The sequence below is a fragment of the Dendrobium catenatum genome, unplaced genomic scaffold, assembly GCF_001605985.2.
Source record: "Dendrobium catenatum unplaced genomic scaffold, ASM160598v2 original_scaffold_186504, whole genome shotgun sequence".
Lineage (NCBI taxonomy): Eukaryota > Viridiplantae > Streptophyta > Magnoliopsida > Asparagales > Orchidaceae > Dendrobium > Dendrobium catenatum.
The window spans coordinates 48,925-65,631 of NW_021504922.1; the positions used below are offsets into that span (position 1 = coordinate 48,925).

The 16,707-nt window shown below is 34.6% G+C and overlaps 2 protein-coding genes across 3 annotated transcripts in view; both read right to left on the bottom strand.

Annotated features, from left to right (window-relative positions):
* LOC110101999 (auxin efflux carrier component 5) overlaps nt 1-655 on the bottom strand; it is a gene marked incomplete in the record, with an annotated part of 8,359 nt that extends 7,704 nt beyond the window's left edge. The window contains 1 exon segment of the mRNA XM_028692388.1: nt 1-655. Coding sequence (XP_028548221.1) covers nt 1-596 — 596 coding nt within the window.
* A 7,546-nt stretch (nt 656-8,201) lies between these two features.
* Nucleotides 8,202-16,707, bottom strand: part of LOC110101998 (probable inactive ATP-dependent zinc metalloprotease FTSHI 5, chloroplastic) — a 107,557-nt gene continuing 99,051 nt past the window's right edge. The window contains exons 20-21 of one of the 2 annotated variants that reach the window (XM_028692386.1): nt 14,260-14,323; nt 14,069-14,157 (exon numbers count right to left, since the gene is read on the bottom strand). The gene's annotated coding sequence lies outside the window, so the exon portion shown is untranslated. Of the gene's footprint in view, nt 8,331-14,068; nt 14,158-14,259; nt 14,324-16,707 lie in introns of those variants that run through there. The other variant, XM_028692385.1, reaches the window with a different exon arrangement.

Sequence of the window (16,707 nt, forward strand, 5' to 3'; positions counted from 1 at the left end):
GCCAGCTTCAGCCAAACCACCTTCATCAACTCCCCATACGAAGGCCTCAAACTCCCCTCCTCCTCCTTCCTCCCTTGCTCTGCCAGATCGCCGCCTCCCTCCGGCAAGCCACTCCACGCCTTCCTCAACTCCAGCAAGAACAGCAGCACAGTCAGCCACACAATCGCCTGCACCACCGACAGCTGCACCACCAGCTCCTCCGCCCACTTCCCATACATGGCGTCAACCAGCGGCACCCCGACCACCAGCGCGTTCGTCAACGTGCTCAACGAGAAAGTCGTTATCGACCAGCAGTAGCAGCTTCCTCCCTCCTCGCCTCTGAACTTCACCCAAACGGCGATGACGAAGAGAATAAGCAGTTTGGAAATCGCGTCGGCGGTGATGAAGCGGTAGTTCATGGAGAAAGGATCGACGTGGAGGGCGAAGTTTAGGGTGAAGAAGGGAAGGGTGAAGTAGGCGACGAGTTTGTTAACGGCTACGCACTGCTCGGGAGTGAAAATGCGCCACCACCGGACGGAGCCGTAGCCGAGGGAGAGGGAGAAGTAGAGGGGGAGCATAGCTTGGAAGACGTTGTAAATATCTCTCCATCCTATCATTTTTGATGAATTCGATCTTCTGATGGTTTGGCGGAGGGTTGATAGATTTTATCAGTGTTCAGAGTATAAATATATATAGAGAAGAGGGGAGGAAGAAGAATGGATTCTGATGCGGGTGGTGGAATTGATGGGGAATTTGTCTTAGTACGTACTGCATGAGCTTATAAGGTTTGGTAAGCTCGGAGATTTTAGTAAAAGCTTATTTGGTTGAAACAAAAAGTGCCGTAAAGTATTTTAAATATATTGTAAATCATTTGTTTATTTTTGAAGTAAATCAAATTCGTCTCGTTTTGAGATTACGCCACAAGCAAGTTTTTTTGACTGTCACCCACCACTGCCGCCACCTGTTAACCAACACTGGCCGCCACTAACCACTGTCCAGCACCACCACCGCTGGCGATCGCAACCACCCATTGTCGGCCATCACTACTGTCAGTTGCCACCTCCACCCGCCGTTGCAGGACCACCACTAGACATATTTTCAAGCATATAATTTGATGTGACTTAGAAATTAAAGTTGTAAGTAAATATAAAAGTTTTAGTATTATATATGTAAATAAATAAAAATTTTATGGTATATACTTGAGTCCTTTTTTTATTATGATTTAGCATTAGTTACTTATGAAATTTTATCTTAAATAACAATGTCAATGAATAAGAGCTATGAAAATTAATGACAATTGTCTATCTTTTTCCAAATTTTATAATTGAAAATTCGAAAACGTAAATTCGTTCATTATTTATTTTGGTAAAAAGAAATATTCAATGGAAATTTAAATGAGAAAATGTCCCACACCCATATTAAACATGCGGTAGCTTCTCATTGTTGAGATGTTAGTTTTGTTTGGAATCTGATTGTGTCGATCAATTGGGTTGTATTATTAACTTAAACCTCAATTTCATTGATCGAGCTCTCAACGGGGTTGCAGGAGGTCCTCCTCCTGCTAGGGTTCGAGTTCTCTACACTTGAATTATTTTTTCATACAACTGCACCTGAGCATTAAGGCGCTGTAATTTTGTTGGAGACAGACATAGAGCGGAGCGCCATAGCACTACGACACAATTAGTCAAACTAGATATATAAAATAGAGCGCCACAACGGTACTAGTCAGGCTAGACAGTTTCTTTTTCATTTTTCAAATTTAACTTGAAGGTTTCGTCCCGTGGTGTTATCAAAGTGCATCACTTTGTCCATTCTACAAGTAGAACATTATAAGGAGTGAAGAAAGAACATGAGAGAGTGAGAGAGAAGAGATTTATACAATCTTAATTTTCATAGTGAATTTCTTGACGTGTTGTTGCTCCGTGATTTTTTTCTAGTTTTGAGTTCTTCCACATTAATTCTTGGGATTCTTCTTTTCATTGCATTTTATCTAGCTTTTTATTTTGTTGTTCAATGCATGGTTTAACTTCCCCAACATGGGATTCACCGAAGAATCCTTGTCATAGCTTTGGTGGAAGATTATCCTTTTAAGGTATTTTGACCATTGTGGATAGGGTTGTAAGCAAACTAAAGTATGCTAAGCATCTGTCTAATTGAGTTGAGCTAGTTTAATTTTTATTAAGCTCGAACTAGAGCTTGAGCTTGACTTGAGCTCATTTACTGAGTCCATACTCATATCATTAGAAAAATTTTACGCTCAAGCTTGTTTGAAAAGTTCAAGTTAACTCAATTGTTAAGTTAAATTTCTTAGTTCTATACATATTTTTTTAGAGATACAAATAAAATAATAAGGGCATATAGAAATAATTTTAAAAAGTAAGGAAATTAAAGAATATTAATTTAATATTAAAATTTAAATATATTTTGAGTTAATCAAGTGGCTCGATGAACTTATGAGCGAGCTAGTCTAAGCTCAAGCTTGATCTCATATAATATATGAACTCGAGTATAGGCTCGAGTTCAAACTTGTGGCTCGATAAACTCAACTTATCAGCTCGCTAACGAGTTGAGTTTTTGCCAGCTCAGCTCACTTACACCCTCTAACTAAGGATTTATTGGTTTCAAGAGAGTATCTCTAGCTATAGAAAAATCCATGGGAAGGTACTTGTTCTTGATGGAATTTGAAAAATAATTGTATAAGGATATTCTATTGTGTTTTTTATATCATGCTGAACTTTGATATACAAATCCAAGAGATATGAAGTAGGATAAAAGCTTAATGTTGTTATTGTTGTTAGTGGTGGTGGTGAAATTTAAAGTCTCTAAATTTTATTGAGATTAGTGCAACCTTTGAACATCATATATATAGCACCAATCTCCGAACAAATCTAAGAGATTTAAAGTTCAACTTGACATAAAAATGCATCAAAATGTCTTAAGGCTCTTTTTCTATGAAATTATCAACCACATAAGAGATCTTGTCGATGTGATAGCTTGTTGTGGTTAACTCAATTTTACATAGCTTAACAACTTGTTAAGTGTTGAATATGGGCGGGTCATTTCAACGGGCCACAAGCCCGATTGGGTTGATTGAAGTTGTAATCCATCATGTACAAAAACTATCGTTACGATAATCAACAAAAGATAATTATTTATGATTTTAAAAATCATATTATTTTTAAAATAAATTCAATAATTTTAAAATTCTTCATGATGAAGATATCGAGCCCAATTTTCCTCCATTGATTTCATTTCAATCACCAACCTCCTCAAGAATATCACCTATTCTTTAAAAAAAAAAGACATTTTATTATTATTTAAATTTTTATTATGCATTTTGTAATTTCCAAAATAATTTAATTTAGTACAATATATTTCGGGAAATCCTGTAAGTAGAATTGGTCATTATTATTTTAATTTAATTAGTAATCTTCATATTGATTTTGTTGTGGGTGCATTTTATATGCTAATTCCTCAATTATGAAAAAAAATATGCATTAATAAGCATTTTAGAATTCATTTCAACTATGGAAATGGAAGAAAAAAAAATCTCTTTGATTTATTTTAACAAGTATTCCATAATCAAAGAAGAAACACTACAGGAAATTCATCGCTTACCGGCGGTCTGGACCGATGGTTTTCCAGCCGCCGGTAATAACAGCGGTTTAACCGGCGATGTGACTGCCGGTTTTTACTGGCGATGTGACTGCCGGTTTTTACCGGCGATCTAACCGGCCGTTATGCAAGTTGAAGCCGCCGGAAATAGCGGCGGTCCAAAAACCGCCTGTTAAACGGCCGACATTAAATCTTACTAGGGCGTTGCTGGCGGCTAGAACCGCCGGTGTTAAGTGAATTTGTTTCCGGCGGTTTAAACCGCCAGTAATTAGTGTTTTTCTGTAGTGAATATAACTTTTTTTGTGTGAAAAATAGAATTTAGTAAAGCTTATATATTCATATATGCTCATGTCGATAACTCGTAGGTATCTAAATAGATTGATCTCAAAGAAATGTTATATTTCTCAAGAAATGACACATTTCCTCTATACATAATCATCTATTATAAAGATGACGCACTCCTTTCAAGTGCTGCGAATCTGTGATAGCTCATCAGAGAAGCTAATAACATTCGAGATAAATCTATCTAAAAGAATGATAACTCCTACTTCCTCTCATTGATCACTCGCCCTTCCATTGTCACCCATTAGGGGTGTCAATATATATTGGACCCAACCAAAAAATCCGACCCGAAAATTTCGAGTTTGAATTGACCCAAACCCGAAGCGGGTCAGGTTCGGCTTCAAAAAATTGACCTGGCTGCCCACGTAGCCTGCTCGCCCAAACCCGAAGCAGGTCAAGTTCGGCTTCAAAAAATCGTTCGTTTTGTGCCGCTGCTAAAGCCGAATCGGGTCGGGTCGGGTCGGGTTGACCCGAAGCGGGTCGGATTCGGATCCGGAAAATGGACCCGCATGCAAAAATGGGTTGGGTTCAGATTGACCCGAATAGTGTCAGGTCAATTCCGGATTCGACCCGAACCCGACTCGTGACCCGAAATTGACACCCCTATCACCCATTATGGGTGAGGAGGATATTTCCTATAATATGTACTATTTTATCCTCTTATAGTTGAATACTTCTCTTGACCTATTGAGCTGCAAACACGAGCTATAAAGTTGCATCACATAAATTTTTTTGTGTTTACATGTTTTCTTCTTCTTCTTTCTAGACCTCATACAGAGACATCGGAAGTCCTCTTCTACCTTTCCATTCAACCACTCTATCCACCTCTTCTTCCCTCCTATGAATGAAGAGTTCAACCTTAACTTTGTTACATAATTTAACGTATATATGGAAAGCTTTGAATGAATGATGAATTGGTCAAGGTGCTCTTCATCTATATCCACAACACGAACATCCGCTTGAGACTGCAATCGATAATAGGAGCTTGAGCTCATTCCATTGCGTGAAGTTACCAAATTAAAATCAAGAGCATCAACATGAAAGTTCTTTACATTTTTTTAAGGAGAATAATCTCGATCGTCTTCGCATCTTCATAAGGTCTTGAGAACTCCTTAAAAGTGATCAGTCCAATCTCTATAAGATGATGAGCCATGAGTTACAATATATACATATATCACTACAGGAAAATGGCTTGCTACCAGCGGGAAATTAGTCGAAAATTTTGATTTTCCGGCAGATGTACATACAACGGTAATTCGCGTGTTGGAAAGTCTTTACCAACGAAATATTCTCACTGAAAACTTTTCCGACAGATTTTCCGACCAATTATGACGATATAGGGCTTTCTCCGTCAAATTATTAGAAGGTAATAACACCGATGGAAAAAATGTAGGAAACATTTCGTCGGGTTTAAGTAATTCGGCGCAATTTAAGCCGGAGATTTTGCTGGTAATTTCCAATGAAAAATGCGGTGGAATATAATAAATATCGGCAAATTAGCAGGCGAGATATGCGTCGGTAAATTAACGACAAAAAATACATCGAAAATTTACCGGCGAAATATCCGTTGGTTAGTCCACCGCTTTTAACAGCTCATGTAAATCCGTCGTAAAGTCAAACATTTATAGAAGATTTTCATGTAATGTGTATTATTAATTGATTACTTTAAATGATGGTGCCTTAATTATAACATAAAATAAGTGAAATCAAAATCATCCATTTTTCTTTTCTATTTAAAATAACAAAATCATTAATATTTTTTTTTTCAAGCATATACCATTCATACCATTATCATATTCCTAACATAGCATGATCAAAGTACTCCATTAGTTTTTATGGGAATATATCTCTATTTGACACACTTGCAATATTTATTTTCCGGCAGATATACATACAATGGTAATTCGCACGTTGGAAAGTCTTTACCGGTGAAATGTTCTCACCGAAAACATTTCCGACAGATTTTCTGGCCAATTATAGTTAAATAGGTCTATCTCCGTCGAATTTTCCGAAGGTAATAAAACCGATGGAAAAAATGTTGGAAACATTTCATCGGGTGTAAGTAATCTGGCGCAATTTAAGCCAGAGATTTCGCTGGTAATTTCCAACGAAAAATGAGGTGGAATATAATAAATATCGGCGAATTAGCCGGTAAATTAACGACAAAAAATAAGTTAATTTTTTACCGGCGAAATAAACGTTGGTTAGTCCACCGCTTTTAACAGCTCATGTAAATCCGTCAAAAAGTCAAACATTTATAGAAGATTTTCCTGTAATGTATATCAATATTACTTTAAATGATGGTGCGTTAATTATAACATAAAATAAGTGAAATCAAAATCATCCATTTTTCTTTTCTATTTAAAATAACAAAATCATTAATATTTTTTTTTTCAAGCATATACCATTCATACCATTATCATATTCCTAACATATATAGCATGATCAAAGTACTCCATTAGTTTTTATGGGAATATATCTCTATTTGACACACTTGCATGCATCACATTGACAATGAAATGCCTCTCTCTCCTTTCTCTTACTCTCTCCACTCTTTTCAACAACTTGCTTTAATTTCTTCAGCTTAGATGTGACATTGATAACTAATATTGTCCAATAGTTCTATTTATGAGAATAAACTAAGAATCTAAGAACCCTTTAAATTATTTTATCACAAAAGAAGCTAATGCCTTTTGCTCATTCCTTATGCATGGGGCCACTTAGATCAGCCAATGTGGCTTTCTCACAGCCATAGAGTACATGCATGAAGCTTTTGCCATGCAAATGATTCTAAGAGGTTGATCTTTTATGAGTTTTTTTCTAATATGCTTAATTTAATATGTTAATACCACATAATTCTTGTGATTTTAATATTTATTTTTTATGTTTATTTATATAATATTTTAGTATCTAAATTATATTAAAATATATGTATTAAAAGATTGTATTATAAATTCACATAAATTCATATTAGTGATATTTTTTATATGATTTAGAAGATTGTATTTCAATTCACATAATTCATATTAGTGATATTTTTTATATGATTTAGATCATATAAATATAAAATTTTAGCTGTTAGATAGGTAAATCCTCATGAACTCAGAACAAAAATATAGGCGAAATAAAAATATTAGTAACTTTTTTATTGAAAATTAATTTTTTATTATATAATGGATGTGAATGAGTACGAAAATTTATCGGGTAGATATGTAATTAAACAAGAATTCTATGCTATATATGTAAACTCCCCTTATATATATAAAACTATGAGTTGCCCCATAAATCATCATAAACTCACAAGTAACATACGTGCAATATAAAAATTTTAAGCATTTAAAAAAAATCAAAATTTTAATAAATTAATCAATATTGAGAATCAATAATAAAAATTAATTATAAGATATTTAAACACATAAGAATTTTATGTTACAATAGAAATAATGAGTTATTTCATAAATCCTAAAACTAAAAAAAAAGTTAAAGATTTTTTATATAAACATAATTTATTTAAAAAATCATCAAATAGTAGATGAGAAATGCAAAACAAAGCCTTAAATTATTACAATTGTTGCCTCTAATTTGTCATATTTGTAAACATAGCTATGGAGGCAGTGTTTATTAATTTGCAGAACAAAACTATATAGACTCACATAGTTGGATTTGTTAAAGTGAGCTTAGAGCAATTAATTATTTGCTTGATTTAGCAAATGGAATAATCTAAGGGTGGATTTTGAAAATTGCTAAGGAATTATTGATAACTTGTAGACAACAAAAGATATTTAGTGCAATTGAGCAATGTGCAGTATCTTAATCATTTAGCACAAATTCTCATTAGTGATATTAGTTTGATAATATTGAAAGCATATAGTAAATCATCACCATCACAAACATCAAATCTTATTCTAAAACATTTGGTGTTAGTTCTATAAGGTTGGGTGCAAAGTTATTGGAACCTCATGCAACACTCAACAATAGCCAATACATTTATTTGGAAGATAATACTTGCTTGATAATCAAAACTCAGAATTATAATCAAACATAGTCAACTGTTTTCACTTTCGAGTTGAAGTGTACCACTCGTATTAAGAAAGATGAAGAGTACAAATGTAACTACTGCGGCAATACCCGTATTAAAAATACTACATAAAATAGAGAGTAATAGATATAAAGATGATTCTATTGTATTCCCCTCAATACTATATAATTAGTACATGTGTATGTATATTAGCTAAGTAAATATAAATCATTATGAATCAGAGATAGTTTTAACATGACAGTGAGCTGGACGGTGAGGTTTAATCAGCAGGGTAGGGAATAACTGCTGCATAAGAAGCGACTCCCGAGAACATGGTCTACAACTAGTGCTACTTGTTATTGTTCGTTAACAGCCCCTGCAAGTGAATGGGGTTGGAGAAACCGTGAGCTTGTCACGAAGAGCAGAAATTTGTAGCTTAGGAAGTACTTTAGTGAATATATCTATAAGTTGATCTTGGGTGTTGATAAGATGAATAGTGATTGCATTATTATTGAAGCAATCTTTAATAAAATGATAATCCACCTCAATATCTTTAGTGCGAGCGTGAAAAATAGGATTATGAGAAAGACTAATGGCGAAAACCTTATCACAATATAAAGGAGTTGGTTAGGAAATTGGAATTGAAGATCAATTAACAGACAACATATCTAAATGATATCAGTGGCAGCAGTAGCTAAAGCTTGGTATTCAAATTCGGTTGAAGAACGAGCAACGGTAAGCTACTTTTTAACACACCAAGATATGAGTGTATCTCCAAAAAATAAATAGTAACTTTTGTAGACTTTCTGTCAAGTAGATCTCTAGCCCAGTATGAATTAGTGTAGGTATGCAAAGTAGATGAAGCCAAATTTGTAGGCATACCGATATCTAAAGTGCCTTTAATGTATCGAAGAAAATGTTTGAGTGATTGAAAATGCTGCAGCTGTGGCGTATGCATGTATTGACATAATTTGTTAATAGTGATTGAAATATCAGGCTAAGTGATGGTTAAATATTACAAGGAACCAACTAAATATTGTTACAAAGAAAAAGCAACAGCATCCATTGATACTTTAAGAGGAAAAGGAGTAACTACATGTTTATAGTTATCTAGGCCAGCTTGGCGAAGAAGTTCTCCAACAAATTTCGATTGATTTAGGTGGAGGCCGGTTAAGGTAGGCACGACTTGAATGCCCCAAAACTAAGATAAATTCCCAAGGTTGTGGATCTGAAAGTGCTGTTTAAGGTTGGTGAGAAGGGAGGTAATAACCGAAACATTATTACTAGTCAAGAGGATTTCATCGACATACACAATCAGATACATAAGATGTGAATGGTGATTGTAACTAAGCAATGAGGGATCGACTTCACTATGAGAAAATCCAAGAGTTTACAAATGAGATGTAAGTTTGAAAAACCACTAAGAGGTGATTGCTTGAGGCCATATATAGCCTTGTGAAGAATACCAAAAAGTAGGATGTTGAGAGTCTTTAAATCCTTGCATCTTTGCATATACATTGTTTCCTTCAAGTCACCATGTAAGAAAGCATTAGAAATATAAAGTTGGGGAACAAACCACTCTTTATGAACTACTGTGGTGATAAATAAGAGAATGGTAGGTAACTTTGCAACAAAACTAAAGGTTTATGTATAATTAATATCATATTTTTGATCGTAACCTTGAGCAACCAAAAGATCTTTATAACATTCAACAAAGCCATCTGAATGAAAATTGATTTTGTAAATTCATTTACAACCTAATATGTTTTGATTAGATGGTGGCGGAACCATACACCTTATACCCTAGGATTGGAGTGCTTGAAACTCAGTAGTCATAACATCAATCTAGAACTTATATTTAACCGCAACAAAATAGTAGGTCGGGTCACTAAAAGGTGAAAATTGATACTTTAAATTAAAAAGCTGCTTGGGTTTTAAGGAACCCATCTACATATGTGTGACCATAGGATGAAGACGTTGAGGTGAAGATGATTGAGCTGTTGTGGGTGAATTGGAAATAAATTTTGGAAGAAGTGAAGATGATAGAGAGAGAGAGGGGGGGGGGATTTTCAACATTGCAAACAAATGGGGAAATGGCTGGAGGGGTGTTGGTGGAGCTTGGGATGGCTGTTGAAAAGACATTTTAGAAGGAGGATCTGGTGTAGCTTGGGTCGGTTGTTGGAGGTTGGATGATGGGTAAGGAACAAGTGTGAGAGGGGGAATATTAAGGCTAGTGGAGTTATCTAAGGAGGCGGATGGAAAGGTATCCTCATGAAAGCGAACATGTCAAGAGATAATAATTTTATGTAGGTGAAGATGATGAGATCAATAAACTTTATAAATAGAGCCGTAGCCAAGAAATACACAAGGGGCTAATTTTGGAGAGAGATTGTGTAAAGCAAAAAATTGAAGCCACGAATAACAAAGACATCCGAACACCTTTAAGAGTGAGTAATATGGGAAATGTTTATATAACATATGATAAGGAGATAATAATTTTGTAGTTGATGATGGAAGTTGATTTATAATATAGGTAGCTATAAGAACAACATCAAACCATAATGAAAAAGGTAACTGAGCTTAGAGCAGACGAGTATGGGCAATTTCAATGAGATGGAAATGTTTACGTTCTACTAGGTCACTTTGTTCTAGGGTGCATGGGAAACTAAATTGGTGAATAATGTGTGCTTCAGACAAGAAATGTTGCAAGGAAGTGTTGGAATACTAAACACCTCCAACAGAGCGAAAGATTTTAATTGATTTAGAGATTCCACCATAGCTTTAAATAATAAAAATTTGGAAAACATTTTAGATTTATGAACCATTAGATAAATCCAAGAAAAATGAGAAAACTCATTCAAAAATAACACATAATAATGATATCCACTAATAGATGAAACTGGGGAAAGACCCCATACATCAGAGACGACAAGTTCAAATGGAGATGTATATTTTGTAGTAGAACTAGAAAAAGGCAACCTATTACTCTTTATAACTTGACATTAATGACAAACATTACTGTGAATTGAAATACATAAAGACAGAGCTTGATGTGCTATGGTAGACAAAACAGCTTGATACGGATGGCCTAGACGAAAATGTCAATTGTTAGATGAATTGGAAGTTTAGACAAACACCACAATAGCGGGAGTAAAGGATGAGGAGGCGGAAGGCAACATAGTAAGAGGATAAAGACCATCACAGTAAGGTCCCGAAAGGATTAAATGATTTGTCTTTTGATCATTGATATTATAGCCATGAGAGTCAAAAGAAACAGTGCACTCTTTAATCATCAGTTAAGCGGTGTACTGATAGAAGATTATAAGAGACGTGAGGGGATAAAGAGAGCTTATGATAAGGAGTGGGCAAAAGTCTATGACTAGTAGTAGAGATTGGAAGGGATTGTCCATTGCTGACCTGAATCTGCTACGATCCATGGTATGGTTGTGGTGAACTTAGATGCTTGGAATCATTTCTTATATGAGAAGTTACACCAGTGTTTAATATCCAATCAGCAAAATGAGAATTTGAGTATGTGGATTTGACTATTAATGCAGAAGAATAGTTGCGGTATAGTTGAGATTTGTGTGATGCCAACACTTGATAGTTGAGTGGCCTACTGTTCCATAAACCTGGCATTCAATTCAAGTAGAAATGGGATGCTTGCCTTTGGTAGTAGAGGAAATTTGTCAGCCGAAAGTAAGAGATGGAGCAAAAGCATTCGAGAGACCCTTGGTGTTGCGAACGAAGGGTTGACAAGCACTAGCTCGACCACAAGATATAGTGAGAGCAACCAAAGATTATAATAGTTGGATCGATTGAAATTCACGAGTAGCTTCGTTCATAATATTCATCTCTTCACTGCATAATAACGAATAAAAATCATCCAAAGATAGAGGTTGAGATTGGTGTGAATCGTTGTTTTGAATTACTAATATGAAGAGGACAGCCCATTAAGAGTGTAGAGTATAATATCTTTTAGATCTAAGGGACAAACTATGACATTTATAGTATCCACCTTGAGCTTAATTTCTGATAAATATTACCAAATAGTCTTGTTATGCATGGAAATATAATGTAGCTCATTTTTGAGCTGAATAAGGCATGATTGATTTGTAGATTATATTCGTTTACCAAGTGTTAGCCAAATTTCAACACAAGAATCAAGGTTTGGGATGTATGGTAGTAACAAAGCGAAAATAGTAAAGAACAGGGTAGCCATGAGATTCTGATCGATAAGCATCCAGGTAGAAAATGAAGCGTTGGGAAGAACTTCACCATATTCGTGATCTATCGAGAAGGGCGACGGACGATACCATCAAGATACCCATCGAAGCCATTTGCGTGAAATATTCAGAACATGAGGCAGCCATGTAAAATGATTATTTAGGGTTAATTGTACAGTGATAACATTTTAATTGTGAACATTAAGAACTTGTGCTGGGGAGAAGTGGAAGCACAACCAACAAGAGGAACATCAGTATAACTACATGTTGCAGAGGAATTTTCAAAATTCATACTGAAGAATGAAAATAGTCGTGGGGCTTAAAGCTTCTATGATACCATGTAAACTGTTGTTGCAATACCTATAATGAAAAATATTATAGAAAACAGAGAGTAATAAAGGTAAATGTTATTCTACTATATTTCCATTAATACTATACAATGAGCAGTACATGGTATATATATCAGTCGAGTAAATGTAAATCAATATGAATCATAGGTAGTTTTAACATGATAGTGAGCTGGACGGTGATGATTTAATCAACAGGTGATGGGGGAGATGGAGTAACCTATAAAATTGTGAAATGAATTAGGGCACTATCAATTCCTAGCAATGCTTAGTTTTTTTTTATATACATAAAAATTATAAAATCTCCACTGAATATACACAAGTATATTTGCCGAATCAAGTAATATAGTGATAGAGTGGAGCATTGATACCATGAGGAAGATGTGCTTACTTGCAAACACATTATTGTCTACTAAAATTACAAAAATTATCATACTCAATGAAAATAAAGGTTGTGGAGATTCAATAACTAAAATAAAATTAGATAAAATAATGAATACACTATAAGGATATAATTTTTGTATTGATGAATGTAAATAATATATTTCTCCTAAAGATTTTCTTTTAATTGTGATGTTATTTAAAGCATAAGCATCTCTAGACCTTTGTCGAGCTTGTAGGAACAAAGGATGCCTATAGACTTCCTACGGTTATATCATTTACTTAAGAATTTAGTACATTTCATACCCTATGCCTAAACATGACACATACTAAATCAATATTCTTAGTTATGCTTGCTTCCCTCCATTGAAATCCCATATCTTAATTACACATATGACCACTATATGCATTAAATTAAAATCTAGTAATATTGAAAACATCTTTTTAATTATTTAAGAAATAAGAGAATTCATTAGTATTATATATGATATTTACATCATTAATTCAAAATAAGTGAATTTGTCCATATATTGAGTAGAATTGAAGCAAACTCATTTTCATTGATACCATGATAGAAAGAAAATACAAGATATATATATCACCATAATGGTTCAATTGATCTCTTCTACTCTCCTCTTTACTTACAGATTTGCTTCAATAAACACAAGTCAAACACTCTAATGATGATAAGTACTTCTCTAAAGTTTCTTAGTTGTCACCCTAAGAGAATTTCAGAGAAGCACTCTAAACTAGAATGAAATTATCTGAGTGACTTAACTCCCCTAAAAAATATAATACAATGACTATTTAAAGGAAAACACAAAACAAGCGTCTGGTGCTGCGGCGCTAGAAAGATCAACACAGCTGCACACAATCAATGAACTAATGTTGATGCGCTATTTTTTTGGTGTCGCCGTGGTGCTTGCTGACGTGGATTCGTTACTTGATGCTTTGCTTCGATGACAAATCATGTTGCTTTGCTGATAAATCATGTCCTTGAAAAGTTACAATTTCCATGTCATGACATTGATGACTTCGGATGCTGCAGTGCCGAAAAGGCAATTTGGGCGCTAAGGCATTATATATTGTGACGCAACGGTGCTTAAGAACAGAAAAATAGGCGCCACGAAGTTGATATTTTACCACTGCGGTGCTGCTCGAGAGAAGTTGGCGCTGTAATGCTGATATTATGGCGCTTCGGCGGTGTCTTTGATGGCGTTGCGGCGTTATTTACTCCGACGTCACGACGCTATATGAAAATTTGAATTTTATACATTTTTTGTATTTTTCCTACACAATACAACTAAACAACATATTTTCACTGAAAATATAACACACTGTTTACACTTACCAGCAGGTGAGCAAACGACTGTTGAAAATGAAGTGACTCCTTGGCATGTGATCTACGGCTAGTGCTACTTGATAAAGTTCATTAATTAAAAATATACTGAATTGAATCTCAAAGAATTGTGAAAAAAGCAAATGAGAAAAAAACAATTTTCCCATTTTGAGGTGCGACCTAGGAGCATTAATTAGTTTTGTATACCCAATGTCATATGGGTCACATTAATTAAGTTATTTTGCTAATACAAATCAAATTCAATAAGTCATTAAAAGTAATGATATAGTTGCTTAAAGTTATAAAAAGTAATGATATAGTTGCTCAACACATCTTAGACTTATAGGGGAGCATTCATAACTTTGATGGACTTATAATATACATCTCAATCCATTGAAATATACCTTTAGAGCAAGAACTAAAAAAAAAAAAATGTTTCTTACTTATTCCTATAAGTATCAAAATGAACCTAAAAAAAATTTAAAGTTCTAATAAAGATAAGACACAAAAATTATAAAAAGATTAAAAAAAAAAGGATAAGACACAAAAATAAGTTGAGCTATATATAGTGACTAACAAAGCTAATTGTTGACATTAATTGGTTCTTCTCAAAAGCATGAGATAAATGTCCGAGCCTGAGAGCTACCGATGTGAGATTTTGCTATGCCAGATCCAATGGGCTATCGAAGTGGGATTGTGTTGTGCTGGAGCCTGAGGGCTATCAAGAAGTGATTTTACTAACTAATAAATGTGCCAAGAAATTAGAGACTGAGGGCACTTTTAAAATTTGCTATAGATATTTATTTATGTTTCAGTTTCAATACAGTTCAGTAGTTACTAAATGCATTCGGTATCAATATACATTTAAGTTTCAGTTTTCCGTAAAGTACTTCAATTTATTATAACATCACAATACTTTTAGTTCATTGGTTTTAGTTATTTGTTTTTATTTTAGGCTACGATAACCTACAAAGTCGTGTTAGCTCATTTCTATTTTTGCTTTCATTTCCAGGCCACGAAAAAGGTAAAGAGAGAACTATATAGTTTTGGATATCAGGACCTAATTATTTTGCAAGCTTAACTTTTATTTGATTATATTATCTATTGCCAAGCACTATTGTAGATACCTCAAGTTGTACATATATTTTTGAATGATATATAACAATTATTGTTGAAATTCAGTAGCCTTCAACTTTATATTGTATCAAGTAATGACTTTGTGTAGTATAAAGATTAAAAGTTTGTTTCAGTACTTCTCCAATTAGATCCTGGGGTCGGCCTTATCACAATCAGACCAGACGGAAAATTATTGGGTCAGGTGACCGAACCCATCTCTGCGTTCGGTCGCCAATAGAAAGACGACATCTGTCAGACATTTTTTTAATTTAATATCTTTGCTTTATGTCTTGTAAGCCCGAGCGACCCGACCCGGTAACCCAGTTTAGGTGAATTTTTAAGCATTTGCCGCCCTTTTTTTGCAATTTGAAACCCGTGAAAGACGTAAATATCTACTGCTGTAGAAGAAAAAACGAGTCAGAAAATTACAGAGAAGAAATGGACTGCTCAACGAAGAGGGGGGTGGAATAGGGCATGGAAGAGGGAGTGCATGAATCGGAAAGGATGCATGAATCGGAAGGGCTGGTGCATGAATCGGAATCGGAACCTAACTTAGGTGAAAATTCCTCTGGTTTCAACATCGATAAGTTTCTTGGAAAAACGAGTTAGAAAGTCGTAAACAGTCAGTTTTAATCTCATCACCGCAGAAAAAAGGCGTAGGTTTCAGCTCATTAGAGTTTTAGGATCTTAGATTTTGAGATTTTTAGGCAGAATAAATTTTTTTTGCCGGAAAAGTAAAAAAAGCTCTAATGTTGTTGCTTAGCTTTCATTATTGTTTTTAGGATGAAGATGATAAAAAAAACAGAACTTGTTTGATATTTAATTGCGCTTTACTTGCGCTTTACTTATGCTTTACTTGCGCTCAACTTGCTCTTTAGTTGCGCTTTACTTGCGCTTTAACATTTCAGGCTGTTTATAAAGATGAGACATAAGCATATGAATGTTTTTGCACTTATGCTCACAATAATGGCTATAGTGTCCGAAATGATCATCATAATTTTTAGCCAAATTCTAGGACAGATGTCGTCTTTCTATTGGCGACCGAACGTAGAGATAGGTTCGATCACCTGACCCAATAATTTGCCCAATCAGGCACGATATAACCTATGTAATATACTAATATTAGATAATATGAGTCAGGTTATGACACCTAGACCTTGATCAAGACTTAAACATAACACATTAAGCACTAGCAAAAAATAAAATACAATATCATGAAGTCCACACATCTTATAACATAATACACATGAAAATAAATCAAAGCACAACACAAAATGACATAAATCTTCATTATTTTTTCATGGCTTAAGCTTTATGTGCCCTTGCACTTGCCCTTGCTCTAGT